Consider the following 14311-nt stretch of genomic DNA (forward strand, 5'->3'; position numbering starts at 1 on the left):
GTTTCTTTACCCACAGATATACATTTACCGGCATTTATACATTTGAATCTCTTGTGAAAATGATTGCAAGAGGATTCTGCATAGATAGCTTTACATTTCTACGAGATCCATGGAATTGGCTGGATTTCAGTGTAATAATGATGGCGTAAGTAATTTCTAATCTTGTTTTGTGATTCAGAAAATATTGATAATTTAATGACTCCTACATAGGTCAAATTTGACATTGTAATCTGCATGAAACGTTGTCGGTTTCATTTAATAGTCAATGAAGATATTTATTTATTCAAATGTTGAATATACTAATTGCTTTCAGTAACATTAGAAAATTTCCAAATGTTAAAGTCAGCATGAAAATGTTTGCTATGTCTCCAGTTCAAGAGTTGATGAGTAGACATGTCCAAATGTTGCTGAGATGGCAGTTATGATACCCACAAGACTTTTTAAAGCTGACTGACGCTCGGTGTTATATGGATCTAATTTTACCCAACAGGATTTCTGTTGAACTAAACTGGGCTTAGAGATGGTCAGGAAGATGTGAAGGTTACAATATTTCATCCAAATTATTAAAGGTGTTTCGCAAACTGGTAACCTGTAATGTTGCAGTCATTCCAAGAGTATTGTGGTCTTGCAGATCCTGTGAGTTGACAGGTGACATGCAACATTATTTGTTTGCTCTTTTACCCATCAGTGTCCCATTCCTTTATGTTGCGTTTATCTGACTCTGACTCAGCAAATTCATCCGCCTGAATCCCCCAAAATTCAGATTGCAAAACACCTTTTGTGACCAGAAAATGAACTGTTGATGCCGCCTCGTTCCGACATCCGCCATTGCACAGATAATTGTGTAAGCAGTGTTTAAGTCAAAAGAATTGTTAACCCTTTGAGTGCTGATCTGGAATATTGCACCATGCACCACCTTTAATGTGTCCTTTGTCCACAATGATGAAATCTGTTTCACAAAGAGGATCAAAAATTAATTTGGGATATAAATACGCATTTATCATGGAATGGGTAACACAAGAATAGGCAGGACAACTTGTATTTGATGCCAATATCCAATTTCTGCTGCATCTTGCAGAGACCTGGCTTGTCTAGTTCAAGGATCTTTCAGCGATTGACCCTGACGGTCTGAAGAACAAAGAAAAGATTTCTTCCAAATGCTACTGGAGTCATCACTGGAGAGTCTAACCAATAGATGTGAACACCAGGTTGGCACTCGATTACAGACTAACAGAAGTAGAAACTTGCAGTTGCAGATGAAGATGTGTAAGGACAACATTTTAGAATGGAAAAGTTGATAACGTTTCGCTGGAGTTACACATGAGAGAGACGGTTTCATCGCCAAGGATTTGGGAGTCACGAGAAATGTTATTTGTCGAGGATATTTTGGTGTTTCTTTTGACTCCTTTCTATCCTGAAAGAGAGCATTAATATGGCATTGAAAAGGATCAATTTCAACATCAAATGGAAGGACAAGTTACATTACAAGAGGCTGACATACTTTATGGCAGCAGCGAATTTGATTCCAAGAATGACTTGACATGGTGGCCCTGCTTTCAACCCCTGAGCCTCATTTTGCATGGGATTTGTGGGCCTCCTGCCTAAACCCAGTAGAAAGCAGTAACAGGCCAGCAGATCGAAGCAGGATTTTGGATAGCAGGAGTCTCTGAGGACTGGAAGGAACAATGGTTGGAAGAGGTGGGCCAGGAGTAGGGGAGAGCCAGGGTTTGCTTATGGGCCTTCGGAGGGTACTTCTACTTTACGCAGCCTAATAGGAAACCAAAGAATAAATACAACCTGACCCCTGATTGTCTGGCATGATAGCCACAATGGCTTTACTCTGGAGCCTTCAAGTTAAAATTGCAGACAGACTCTGATGTAGCTCTGATTTTACTGAATCGCAATCACAAATAGCAAATGATTGTTGAAACTTGGAATACAATATCGAAAATACAACTAGCAGGCACTTTACTCCATTCACTTTTGAAAGACACATTACCATGGTCCTTAGTTTTTTTGTAATAAATTTAGAGTACCCAATTCATTTTTTCCAATTAAGGGGCAATTTAGCCTCGCCAATCCACCTACCCTGCACATCTTTGGGTTGTGGGGGCAAAACCCACACAGACACGGGGAGAACGTGCAAACTCCACACGGACAGTGACCCGGAGCCAGGATCGCCAGGATCGCCATGAGGCAGCAATGCTAACCACTGTGCCAACGTGCTGCCCCCCCCTGTGGTCCTTAGTTGTTGACTACTGAGCAAGTGAGTGAAGAAAAACAGAAAAGATTTCTTCCAAATGCTACTTGTAAGAAGAACCAGGCGGCCATGTATTCACGTCTTAAACTTGGAGAGGGCCTGCGAGGTAGGCCGAGATTAAGGTTCAAAGGTTCCTTCAAGGTGAACCTCAGGAAATGTGACATTCCCACCAAAGTCTGGGCGGAAAATGCACAAAGAGCTACCTGTGGAGAGCGATCTCAAATAGAGGCCTTGCTTCCTTTGAACCGCAACGAATACAGGCAGCTAAGGACAAAAGGCAAGCTCGAAAAACTGGGCAGTCCCAACAAAATCAGACAATTCATCCTTGCCGATGCAAAACCATGCAAGATCTGAAACCGGGCTCCACAGCCACATTAGAACTCACAACAAGTGACTACGTGCACAAGACGTGGCCACATTAGATACTGGAGGGAACCTGGTGAAGAGCCTTGAAACTTCCTCTGCTTTTATGTGCAGATTTTCAGCATTCCATTGCAAACAGCCAACAGTGGAAACTTTCTCTCTCTGCTATTAGAATAGAAAGAGGTGAAGGTATAGAAGTGAATTGGGCAAAATCAATTGTTGCCAGCCGTACATTCAGAATTTGGTCAGTTCTTCCAAAGTAGAATTCCATCACAATGCAGCAGAGGGGGTGGATTGTCCACATCTGACAAAATATATGGGAGTCTTGCCCAAACAGTTGATTTGTAACCATGGATTTCAGGAGATAGCTTTATGACTTGCAGATTCAGCTATGTCGTAACTCTTTCCAGCTCCCCATCTTCTGAAGCCAAGAGCAGGACAATTTGTGAGGCAAGCACGAAATGTGGTTCTCGTTGAGACCAGAATAGGCAACAGTTCAACATCTTTAGTTTGGCCAATGCATTTTGTCAAGCCGCAGTATCTGAGCAATGAGAGATTAGTTGTGATTACCTGCGGTCGCTGATGAATAACTCCTTAAAAGGGAGATAGAATATAGACCTTCAAAATAATGAAATCTATTCAAGGAGTTTGTATTCCTGGAGCCCTCGCAAGAAATACTGGACATAAATCAATGAGACAAAGATTTAATTGATTTATTAATTTTCTTGCTTCGTGACAGTTCGCTTTTGAGTGACTGCCTCAATTGCTTCTTTCCTATTCTTTTTCATAGGACATAGGACATCTAAGGCAAGGCCAGCATTTCTTGCTCATCGCTAATTACCCTTGGACTGTGGGTAGTTAAGAGTTAGCCACATTGCTGTGGGTCTGGAGCCACATGTAGGCCAGACCGGGTAAGGACGGCAGATTTCCTTCCCTAAAGGACGTTAGTGAATCAGATGGGTTTTTACAACAATCGCTGTAGTTCCCATGATTTATTAATTGAACTTAATTCCCGCCGGCTAGTGTAATGTGTTACGGTCCCATAAGAGAACCCAGCTATTTCAATTTGCAAAACTGTGAGGAAACAGGAGTGACCAATAGGTATCTTTTATGTTAAAACAAGCTACAACTTAAACACAGAATTAACTACATTAGCAACAATAAAAGAGCTTTACAAATAATAGTTACAACAGATCTTAAGTAAAAGAGAAAATCTTAGGCTGGATTCTCCGATTTTAAGACTAAGTGCTGACGCCGGCGTGGGAACGGTGGCATTTTATGACCATAAAAATGGCGCAAAATGGCCACCGATCCTCCGTCTGGTGGGGGGCTGGCAGGCACACAGCATAGAGCCCCCGGCTCTAGCTGCGGATACGGCCGGAGATTTGCCGGGTCCGTGGCCGCGCATGCGCACCCCGGCAGCGGCCGCGCCGTGGAACATGGCGCCAGCTGCGCGCAGACCCGGCCTGCCAAATAATGACCCCCTTTGGCCAGGTTTGCCACCCCCAGACCACCCCCTAACAGTGCCCCCTGCCCCCGCCAAAGCCCCCCCTGCCCACGGATTGGCTCCCTGTGGCAACGCTGGATAGAAAAATACCACATGCAACCGACGCCATCGGGAATTCGGCCCATCGGGGGCGGGGCATCGGGGGGGAGGGCCTCAGGTAACATCCTGAGGCCATCCCAACAGCGTGCGGCGTACTCCTAGAGTATACTGTATTGGACGGGGCGGAGCATCGCAAAAGCAACGCCACCCCCCCGATTTCGGCGCCAACATGGATTCTCCGGCCGAGCGCTGAACACGATTTCGACATCGGAGACTGGAGACTCCCGCCCATGAACCTTCTAAACCTGGTCACTACATTCCAAATAAGCAAACCAATGTAAGAGAAAATGCTGTAAAATCTCAGCAGGTCTGGCAGCATCTGTAGGGAGGGAAAAGAGCTAACGTTTCGAGTCCGATGACTCTTTGTCAAAGCTTTACCAAAGAGTCATTGGACTCGAAACGTCAGCTCTTTTTTCTCCCGACAGATGCTGCCAGACTTGCTGAGATTTTCCAGAATTTTCTCTTTCGTTTCAGATTCCAGCATCCGCAGTAATTTGCTTTTTAGCAAACCAATATAGTTCAAGTACCACACATGAATAAAGTTAACAACCAGGTTTCTACTTGCTTTACTCTGTGCAGAATCTTTGGAGAGAGAACCTTTCAGGATCAAACTGAAACACTTCTGTTCGGATGAGGGTTCTTGGACCAACTTCATTTTCAGACAGACCTGGCTTCTCCCATTAACGACATCATCTGTACGCAAAGCATAAGGCATTCTTTTTTCTCGTTTTTACAATGTCCCTTGACTTGTTTAGCCAGGACCAAACACTCCTCATTAATTATTTACACCTGACGGGTCTTCAAACACAAACAATATTCCATTGGCTAGCTATCTGCAAACAAGACCTATTAACAGAATACTTCACCTGCAAATCAATGATTACCTCACTTTTACAACACTGTAATCAAAGCTCTAGCAGTCAAAATGTCTGTATGCATCTTAACCCAGGTTTGAATAACATTACTGCAAAAAATATAAAATATGACAATTTTGTACATTCAACACAGGTGTTTTATGAACCCATCTCCCTAGAGTATCAGCTGGGCCTTTAGATTATTAGTCCAGCAGCATTACCACAATGCCACCATCTCTGACTACCCCATCAACAATTACATTGATGTTGAGTGCCGTTTCCTCACTGTCTTGTCAATTGATGCCGGTTTGGGGGATTATCATGAAAATGCTTTCTTCTTTGATCAGCAGACGCTGATCCAACTTGGCAACGAGAAGGTTTCGCTGTCCCGAAGTGGCAGTAAGTATACTGCCGATGCCAACGAGGGCAACAGGAGAACATTGCTTTCAGTGTGCTAAAGCTGGAATAGAAAAAAGCATTGGAATCCGAGCAACAATCCTGCTGATGCTGGAAATCTGAAATGAAAAAGAGAAAATGCTGGATAAACCCAGCAGGTCTGACAGCATCCGTGGAGAGAGACGTTTCAAGTACAATGTGATTCTTCTCTGGAGCTAAAGATGTGGGTCGGGATCCGTCCTTCTGGGGACTAAGTCCCCACACCGGCGGCAAAGCCGGCGCCAACGGCTCCGGCGTCAACGGTCCCCCAAGGTGAGGAATTCTCACCTTTCTAGGGGGCTAGGTTGATGCCAGAGGGGTTGGCGCCGCTCTGGCCGGCGCCGAAAGGACGGCGCGAGTTTGCGCATGCGCGGAACGGCCGGCACATTCTCGCGCGTGCGCCGGGAGTCTCTTCTCCTCACCGGCCCCTGAGCAATATGGCAGAGCCCAACAGGGACCCGGCGCAGAAGGAAGAAGTGCCCCCATGGAACAAGCCCGCTCGCAGATCGGTGGACCCTGATCGTGGGCCAGGCCACCGTGGGGGCCTCCTCAGTGTCGGATACCCCCCACCCCCTGAGGACCACCCACGCATACTCGCCTGCCAGATGCCGCCGGTGCGTGAGGTGAGTGATTCACGCTGGCGGGACTGGCGAAAAATGGACGGCCGCTCGGCCCATCGGGGCCCGGAGAATCCCGGGGGGGGGGGGGGGGATGTCAACGGCCCCCGACCGGCATGGCGGGAACCCCGGCCCTGCCCGAAAAACGCCGCCGGAGAATACGGCAGCCAGCGTCGGGGCGGGATTCGCGCCTCCCACCGGAGATTCTCCGACCCCGCGGGGGGACGGAGAATCCCGCCCGTGGATTTTGTGCTTTTGAAAGGGGAGGCGGAGGTAGTGGAGCAGGTGGAGCAAAATAGAAGGTCAGGGATAGGTTGGAAATCATGAACTGCAGGTACATGAAGTTGAAAATGTTTCAGAACAATGTGAAGTCTATTCTTAAATCTTGTTCATGGAATTGAAGGTTGATAGCAGGCAATGTTTTGAAGCGGAGAAGTTTGAACACAAGATGCTCAAGGACCTTTTCTTCAAAGCTTACGAAGACTATTACCTTGAGCTACAACTGCAAAAAGGAAATTATATTTACTGGAAGCACTGAGGAATATCAAAGGCATTATCAACATGCCTCTTCTGGAACATCAAAATGAGATAGGAAATTAAAATGTGCAGACAACAAGCCTTCAAATGGCAAAGTCGCTGCTCTTGGCTATGTCAGGACGCCAGAACAGGACAAGGCCTTGAATGACGCTTCTGAAGTCCAAGGCTGACACATGAAGGAATGAAATATGGAGGTTCAATGTGACCCTTATCACTGAAAAACAACATTTTGTCGAAGCTTTTCATTTTGCACTCCTCAGGACTATCGCAAGGTTGCATGTATGGGAAACTACTAAAATTAATACACAGGGCCCTGTTCTTTGCAGACAGGAAAAAACATATACACACTTTGCTGCTGTTGCAGCAAAACATAATAAGTGACAGCCTTTCGCTGTTTCATTCCTCAGGGCAATGTCTTGACCAATCTGAGTCAAGCTGACTGGTTTAGATTTCACTCAATGTTTGGCAGTTAACTTTCAGTCACCATTAACTGGTACATTCTTCACTTCAACACCTCTACCACTAAGAGTCCACTTGCCTACCAATCAATACTTTCTTTTTATACAGTATAAAGTTGTTGTTTCCCTTGATGTTGGTATTCTTGCGATTGCCCTGATGAGTGCAAGGCGAAAAACTTCGTCAACATGTATTTTTTCAGCAATATTCAAGTTCTGTCCTATCAAACGATGATATGACCTTTAACTCTCAGATTGGTATGTCTCAATAACATGTCAATGTTTCGGCCCCTTTTCTCCTCAAGAAATTTAGCGCTAATCACCTGATTCTGATAAAGAATCTCAGAATAAAAGAAAAAGCATTTTGCCTTTGGTAAATTCAGCGACCAATTCCTGCAAGGAAAACGTGCTTCCAGACAGGAAGAGAATCCCAGCCCTTCCCGCTGGCGAGAACTTCCAGTCCGGCCTAGGTGACCCGTCATCCGCCCTATGGCGGTGGGTTCTCGACTGCACGCCCGGCAAGCAACACAATATTTTATACCTCCAAATTAAAGGAGAGGGGGATTTTCCATGCACCCCTGCGGCATGTTTCTCGTTGGCTAGTGGCGCGATCACCTTGTGCCACTGATGTCAATGGGGTTTCTCATTGAATCCACTCCCCACCGCAGGTAAATCTATGTCGGGGATTCACATCGGCACGTTCCCGCTGGTGAGAATGGCCAGAAAATCCCCCTCCCCCACCCCCCCATGAACCTTTACTGATGGACTGTAATTCCATAATAGTCATCGGGCGCGATCTACCAGCCACGCTGTACCCGGAAAGCAGCACGCCGTGGCACAGCGTGCTGGTAAATGGCAGGAGACTTCACAACCAGTATCTACCCGGCTTACCACGTCTCGTGAGATCTAACGCGATCTCGCGAGACGTCACGTTGTGAAGCCCGTCCATAGTGGATGGGATCATTTTTTGGCAAATCTGCGCATTAAAGCGAGGCAGCTAGTCTCACTCTAACATGCAGTTTCCCGAGGTAACCAAGGCATTGGGATATATCCCCTTTGCCTTTGAGACCTTGTGCGAGTGCTGCTCGGTAATGGTATCCACAGACGGGGACCAGATGGCGCTCGTGGGGGTCTCCCAGAGGATCGGAGGCCCCCAGATGGTTGCCCTCTTGGCAGAGTGGCACCCTGGTATTGATGGTGCCACCCTGGCACTGCCATCTTGGCACCCTGACAGTACCACTTGGGTGCCGGTCTGGTGTTTCCAAGATGTCCAGGCGGCACAGACAATGGTACTGCCAGGGTGCCAGGCTGGTGGTGCCAAGCTGGCATGGTGGTAATCGGGCCTGGGAGTGCCCTGTGCATGTGAGGTGGGGTGCCGGGGACCCCCTTATAGGTGAGCTGGGGTCACGTCCGGGATCGAGAGATCGGGACACAATATAAAAATGGCGGCCCTATCTCTCCCTCCACTGAGGAGTTTCGGTTGGCCGGGCTCCTCAGTGCAGGAAACGGGACTCAATGGGGCCTCCGTCGCCTGTTCCCCGCTGAGACCCCGTATCTAACCGGAGTCGCGTTAGATCGCGTTGTGCTTTTCACAGGTTAGAAGCTTAAGATACCAGTGACGTATGTAACCTGCCAAAACTTGAGATTTTCTTCATGTAAATATGCAGCAAAGTTACAAGAAACTTAATTACAACGTAGGAGGCCTTGTGGTGAAGATACGCAAAACAAAGAAAAATAATCCCGATGTGTGCAAAGGCCCGATTTGAATTCCAGGTGAATAGGGTTTGACTGAGCTAAAATCAGGCTCAAGTATTTCAAACAACTTTTGCTCCCAGACCTTGGATCTGTCGAAGGAATAAATAGGAAAAAATGTGACCAAGTACATCAAAATCACCATCTTCCTCGCAGTCAGCAAAGGAGGTTAACAGACATGACGGGCCGGATTTTCTGCCCCCCACGACGTGTTTCGTGGCTGCGAAGGCGACCTGCCATTGGTCGGAGATGGGAGCCCCTGCTGCTGCCATTGTCAATGGGGTTTCCCGTTGGATCACCCCCCCACCTTTCGGAAAGCCGCAGTGGTGGTTCGCCGTCGACAGGATTGGAAATGCCCGCCAATGGGAGCAGCTGAGAATTTCCCGCCACTGCAGACAGGAGACTGATGGTGAATTTGTTGTCCAGAGCCGCTGAGTTTACAAGGATGGATTGACTGGACTTTCGTGAGGAACTGCTCAGGCCTGCAACTAAGGGAAAAGTGCTTAATATCATCTACCTCAACTGGGGAGCCCTGCGTAATGGGCATAAGGCCCAAGTGAAACCATCGCAACTGGAAGCAGATGATGGTTATCAGTGTTGTTAGCAAGCAGTGGTTCCAGTGACCATTGGGGTCTTCCAGGGGTCGATTTTGCAGGTTGAGCTTTGATTGATTCGATGTGTGGATTGTAGGAATGTGTTTGTGGATGGTACAAAAACACGTGGGCAAGCAAAGCATTTTGTTGGAGAAAGGTAACTGGCACTATAAATAAATGCAGTCTAAGACAGTGGAACTCAATGTTGATACACATCTGTGTTAAAAAATAGTAACACATGTAATCAAGCAAAGATTAAAGGAAGTTATCATTGATATCATTGTCATATTGTGAGCCTGTATTTGGGGGCTGTCAGGGTAAGGCCATACCAGATTTGATGAGAGCACATTGAATGTATTGAATCCAGTTTTGGTCATGATCGGCTGGAACCTACTGACGCCACATTATCAGGTACATTCTCAGTCCAATACTGCCAGTGGCAATGTTATGCCTTGTGCAGTACAAAATGCACACGGAAATTGAAAATGGTACAAAGATGAAGAACACGGAAGATACACGGACTTAAATTAGTGTTCCAGAACTTGGATTCTTTGGGAGAAAAAAAGAAAGGCGCTTGTTATGTACTTCGAAATGTTAATGCCAACGATCTTTATCCAGGTTTGGACAAGTTCATAAGTTCAGAAACTCAAGGAGCACTATTGCTATGAAAACTTGACATTGGCTATATCCAGGTCCAAGACATTTGTTGAATAGTGGATTGCAGTGATATTGCGAAAGAGAAATTCAAGATTCCATTCAATTGTGGAATAGAAGAAGACAAACTATCACTGTGGGGGACAAATAAGGGTTCAAAACTGTTTCCTTGTGGAAAAAGGATAGAAATTTTCCTCCGATACGAAAGGAGATTCTCTCCAAAGTGATTCATTTTCATGTTATCATCTTTCTTTTTTTAAATGATAGATTTGGGTCAGGTTAATGGCCAGGCATTGGCCAATGAATTCTCCAACCAAAGTATGCAGTAATGAAAGACACAATTTTAAATTTCTATATATATATTTTTAAAAATTATTTGATAAACATTTCTTTGGTGCAAAATGTTGCCATGGTCCTCAAAGGGTTAAAATATAACCACGAATAACTGTGATTTAATTCTGCAGGTATGTAACAGAATTTGTAAACCTAGGCAATGTTTCAGCTCTTCGCACTTTCAGAGTATTGAGAGCTTTGAAAACTATTTCTGTAATTCCAGGTAAGAAGCCTGTGATCGGTGTTAGGTGTTGAGTAGGCCCCATGTACCTCTAGTTGTTTTGTGTCTTGTCACTGTGTTTGTGTGTGACCTCCCTCATTGCAGATATGTGACAGAGTTTGTGGACCTTGGCAATGTCTCAGCGTTGAGAACATTCAGAGTGTTGAGAGCTTTGAAAACTATCTCAGTCATTCCAGGTGAGAGTCCGTTTAAACACAAAGGCTGACTTTACCCATCTGGGACAACAACAAAAAAAAGTATTTTGCCACCTTTATCTTGCATGATAAACTCATCAGCTCACTACCTTCATGCTGCATTGTGTTAAAATGTTCTCATTTTGACCAATGTTTTTGAATTGAACTACTCGGTTGATATGGTTTGATTTCACTGGAATAAATGACTAATTGGGAGGGGGGGGGAATAAAAACACAAATTTGTCTTTTCCTCAAAATGTGGGGGGGTGTACATTTGATTTTCGGCACCTTGGGCTAAGATTGGGGGGGGAAAAACAACTAGGCCTCATCCCTCCCGGTTCCGACCCTTGACTGGCAAGGTTAGAGTTTGTCTTGGCAGTATGTCCCCTCAGCTCCACATCATGACGAGGCTTGCTGCATCGGTTTGTTTTATAATAATCTTTATTAGTGTCACAAGTAGGCTTACATTAACACTGCAATGAAGTTACTGTGAGAATCCCCCAGTCACCACATTCCGGCACCTGCTCGGGTCACAGAGGGAGAATTCAGAATGTCCAATTCACCTAACAGCACGTCTTTCGGGACTAGTGGGAGGAAATCGCAGCACACGGAGGAAACCCACGCAGACACGGCAGACTCCGCACAGACAGTGACCCAAGCAGGAATCGAACCTGGGACCCTGGTGCTGTGAAACAATAGTGCTAACCACTGTGCTACCGTGCCTCCCAATAGAAAGCTGCCAGTTGGATATGGCGCAATAGGGTACTTGGTGCCCAGCAGAACAGTGGCTCCCAGATTGCTTCAGTTTCTTCAGGGAATGGAGGGGAGGAAATAATAATAATCTTCATTAGTGTCACAAGTAGACTTACATTAACTCTGCAATGATGTTACTGTGAAAAGCCCCTAGTCGCCACATTCCGGCCCCTGTTCGGGTCACAGAGGGAGAATTCAGAATGTCCAATTCACCCAACAGAACGTCTTTCGGGATTTGTGGGAGGAAACCGGAGCACCCGGAGGAAACCCACGCAGACACGGGGAGAACGTGCAGACTCCGCACAGACAGTGACCCAAGCCAGGGATCGAACAAGAGGAAAAAACACAGCTGCTTTAAATAACGATTAACTGAGAACAACCAAAACTGCTATCTGAATGCAACTATTCCCATTGTTTTTTTCCTTTGACTGGGTCATGGACTCTGGTGAAGGGATAGACAGGTGCACTTGAGAATCTCCTTCACAGGCTCTTGTAATGGTCTGAAGGATCACCCAATTCAAGTCTGCTCGAAGGCAGTGTCTGTTGCCTTCCTTCCTACAAACCGCCCTCCCTGTTTGTCACTCAGAGGGTGGGAAGTTGCTGAGCAAATGAAGTCGGAAGGTCATCTGGGGATGGGACTCCAACCCATATCTTATAGTCGGTAGCAGTACACACATGGAGCTTAGGAAATTATTCCAATTGTATTTTTTCTCACTCTCCACATAAAATGTCTTACGGCTGGAAAATGTTCTCACTGGCGGGACCTTCTGGTCCTGCCAACGGTGAACCCCTGCCGTGGATGTCCCGGCGGTGAGGCATGGTTAGAACGGGAAACCCCTTGACAGCGGCGGGATCGGAAAATCCCCGCCACAGGCCAATGGCGGCTGCCTCTGCTGCCGCGAAACAAGTGCCGGGTTGCGTGGAAAATCCCGCCCCGACTTTAGCTTAGGCTTTCTCCACTGCCAGTGTCCACCACGTAGCTCCTTCTCAAGATGAACTTGACTATTGTGAACGAGGAAGTTCCTGTGATTAATTCCCAAACATATCACTTAAATAGTCTGCGTATGAAAGAGTCACCATTGTTCACTTTTTTATCAAACTACATCCACCTGCATGGCAGATAAATATTTCACAGTATTAGAGTTTCTGCACATCTCTTTTGAAATATGCTAAGATGGCTTGAAGTTCCTTTGACTTTTGCCTGCATTTTTAATCATTGTTGACGAAAAACCTGACATTTTTCCATGAGAATTATTATTTCACATTCTCATATAATTGTATTCTTGATTCAGCCTTGGTGTTTAACAGATATGCATGAAGTGTTATTGAAACCTGCTTGTGTTGTTCCCTTTGAAATCATACCTTTGCTCCCTCAGATGATGCTTCAAGGATTCTTTGCACTTTGAACAACTCTATTCTACCTCTGCCACACTTTGATTAAATACAGAAAATTATAACCCAAGAGAATAGCCATACCTATTGAGACCGAACCATGTAGAAAACTATCCTGCTTTCTGCACTATTTGTACCCAAAGCTTTTTTTTTTAAACGCATTTTATTCAAACTTGTATCAGAGTAGGTTACAGCAAATAAACACCCCGGGAAACATTCTTCCCAACAATCAACTATACAGTTTGTACAGATTTTTCTCCTTTTTCACCCCCCACCCCCCACCCGCCCCCCACCCCCCTGCAACAAACACGGTCACAAACATCCCCCACCTTTTCTCAAACTCCCCTGCTGAGCTCCTTAACTCATACTTTATCTTCTCTAACCGCAGGAAGTCGTACAGGTCACCCAACCATGCTGCTGCCCCCGGTGGCGATGCCGACCGCCACTCCAGCAAAATTCATCGCCGTGCAATCAGAGAGGCGAAGGCCAAGACATCGGCCTTCCTCCTCTCCATGAGCTCCAGCTTCTCTGAAACCCCAAATATCGCCACCAAAGGGTCCGGGTCCACTCCCTCCTCCACTATCCTGGCTAAGACCCCCGCCCAGAAACTTCCCAATTTTTCACAACCCCAAAACACGTGCGCATGATTCGCTGGCCCCCGCCCACACCTCTCACACTCATCTGCTACCCCCTGAAAGAACCCACTCATTCTGCCCGAGTCATATGCACCCTGTGCACCACCTTAAACTGTATCAGGCTCATCCTTGCACAAGAGGAGGTCCCGTTTACCCTTCGCAGTGCCTCAGTCCATACTCCCCAATTGATCTCCATTCCCAACTCCGCTTCCCATTTCCCCTTGATCTTCACCACCCGCTCGCCTCCCTGCTCCTCCAGCCACTTATATATATCCCCAATTCTTCCCTCCCCTTCCACATCCGGAAGCAGCAGTCGCTCCAGCAGGGTGTATCCCGGCAATCTAGGGAAACCCTTCCAGACCTTTCGTACAAAGTCCCTAACCTGTCGATACCTGAACTCACTCCCCCTCGGCAGCTCTACCCTCTCCCTTAGCTCCTCCAGACTGGCGAACCCTTCCTCCAAATACAAATCCCTCACCTTGACCACCCCACTTCCCTCCACCTCCTGTATACACTATCCATCCTCCCTGGTTCAAACCGATGATTCTCGCACAGCGGCGTTAGCACCGACATCCCTTCCACCCTAAAATGCCTCCTCAGCTGATTCCATATCTTCACCGTGGACTGCACCACTGGGCTCCCTGAATACCTACTCGGA

General features: G+C 46.5%; 1 protein-coding gene across 11 annotated transcripts in view; it reads left to right on the forward strand.

Moving 5' to 3' along the window:
• LOC140405457 (sodium channel protein type 8 subunit alpha-like) overlaps window positions 1-14311 on the forward strand; it is a 381151-nt gene that overhangs the window by 101966 nt on the left and 264874 nt on the right. For 8 of the 11 annotated variants that reach the window (XM_072493904.1, XM_072493905.1, XM_072493901.1 and 5 more), the window contains 2 exons: window positions 17-145; window positions 10785-10876. In XM_072493904.1, the coding sequence (XP_072350005.1) occupies window positions 17-145; window positions 10785-10876 (221 nt within the window). Of the gene's footprint in view, window positions 1-16; window positions 146-10590; window positions 10683-10784; window positions 10877-14311 lie in introns of all 11 variants that reach the window. The other 3 variants (XM_072493902.1, XM_072493907.1, XM_072493906.1) reach the window with 1 other exon arrangement.

This window comes from Scyliorhinus torazame, chromosome X (assembly GCF_047496885.1).
Source record: "Scyliorhinus torazame isolate Kashiwa2021f chromosome X, sScyTor2.1, whole genome shotgun sequence".
NCBI classification, from domain to species: domain Eukaryota; kingdom Metazoa; phylum Chordata; class Chondrichthyes; order Carcharhiniformes; family Scyliorhinidae; genus Scyliorhinus; species Scyliorhinus torazame.